Here is a 1,776-nt window from a genome sequence, read left to right as displayed (position 1 = left end):
ATAAAAATTAGAAGTAGGATACTTGTTTCCAGAGAATAGAGTCGTGAGGTCATAAAAGACCTTGAGAAACTTCGTGACCACTTTGATTTGCTCCCATTCTTCTCCATTAGGAGACTCTGCATAGTCAGGGTCCACCAACCTCAAATGAGTGAATACTTTTTCATACGAAATACAACTTTGCAACATAAGATAAGTAGAATTCCATCTTGTATTAACATCTTGTCGAACACCCATCTTTACTGACATTCCTAAATCGCTGACAGTATCCAAGAAATTTTGTTTTCTTCTTTGTGAACCTTTAAGGTACTTCACTGCTAACCTTATCTTGATTATTGCTGGATCAATCTATATCAGTCCATCTCTTACAATAAGATTTATTATGTGAGCACAACACCTTATATGAAAGTTTCTTTTCCCAGTATCCGACATAACATTCCTTGCAATGAATCGACTCTTCATTATCTTAACACATGAAGTATTTGATGCAGCGTTATCCAAAGTGATGCTTGTTACTTTTCCTTCAATTCCCCAATCATTTAACATCAGAAATAACTTATCTGAAAGTGCTTGACCAGTATGGGGTGGTGGCAGTGGAGAAATATTTAAAAGAAACTTCTGCAATACCCAATCTTGATCAACAAAGTGTACTGTTAAACTTATGTATCCAGTGGTGTTGACGGAGGTCCACATGTCTGATGTTAGACATATTTTACCTGGAGCACATTGTAATTTCTTGCGAATAACTTCTTTTTGGAACTTATGCATTTTAAGAATATCAGACCTTGTAGTATTCCTTAATATGGTTTCAACATCGACATTCAGATAACTACATAACTCCCTAAATTCAGTCCATTCTACACAATTAAAGGGGAGATTTTTACCAATAATTATTCTTGCAACTAAATCCCGAAACTTTGATTGATCTATTTTGCGTGCACGAGTAGCCAGTTCTCCATTATTTGTAGATAACAAAAGTTGCCCCACATCTTGAATCTTCAGTCTAGGGCACTTCTTTAAATGCCTTGACATAGTTGATGTTCCTCCTTTCTGACTGTCATAAGCATATTCCTTCCTACAATGCTTGCACGTAGACTTTTCTTTACCATCTTTGTCTCGTGACCAATCAAAATCATTCCATACTTTTGATGTAAATTTCCTTTTCTTTGAAGCATGCTCTTGAATTGTCATCGACTCTACTACTGTGATATCCTCTTCACTCATGACATCGTCATGGTCTTCTTCAACTGACATTTTAGGAAGCTACATAAAGAATTCAAAAATCAAAATTAGTAAGCCTTGAGCTACATCACAGGGGACTAGAGCTGTCAATAATTAAAATCCCAACAAGTACACATCCCAAACTGGCAAAGGCAAAGCCAACGAAAGTATGTTTTTTTACACTTTCATGTAAGCCAAAATAAAACATGTGCTTTCTGATTCTGACATGCTGCATATGGAGTTCATTTCCATTTTCAGAATCAGTAAACCTTTGTAATTCAAATAAATATTCACAAGCATAACGTAAGCAAGCTATGAATTATTAATTTATTATAGATTGACATTAAGAGATAGATTGACATTAAGAGACATGAGTTAACAATAAATGACACAAATTCGTGAAAAGGGGATTGGGGTTCTAAGAATCATTTCCACAAACACCTAACAGTACTTAAAACAAGTTATGCATTAAAAACTTAGAACTACTCACCTAGATTAGGAAAGAAGAATTAAAATCATCGGCCAATTTTTCCTATTCTTCTTCAACGGTAGTCTAAA

At 34.9% G+C, this 1,776-nt stretch overlaps 1 protein-coding gene across 1 annotated transcript; it reads right to left on the bottom strand.

Moving 5' to 3' along the window:
• Nucleotides 1–345: 345 nt before the first annotated feature.
• LOC113279322 (zinc finger BED domain-containing protein DAYSLEEPER-like) lies at nt 346–1,251 on the bottom strand. Its single transcript, XM_026528019.1, has one exon. The coding sequence runs from the start codon at nt 1,249–1,251 to the stop codon at nt 346–348; it is 906 nt and encodes a 301-aa protein (XP_026383804.1).
• Between the last annotated feature and the right edge of the window lie 525 nt (nt 1,252–1,776).

Source organism: Papaver somniferum, chromosome 5, assembly GCF_003573695.1.
Source record: "Papaver somniferum cultivar HN1 chromosome 5, ASM357369v1, whole genome shotgun sequence".
Classification (NCBI taxonomy): Eukaryota; Viridiplantae; Streptophyta; class Magnoliopsida; order Ranunculales; family Papaveraceae; genus Papaver; species Papaver somniferum.
This window is presented reverse-complemented; position numbering and strand designations above follow the sequence as displayed.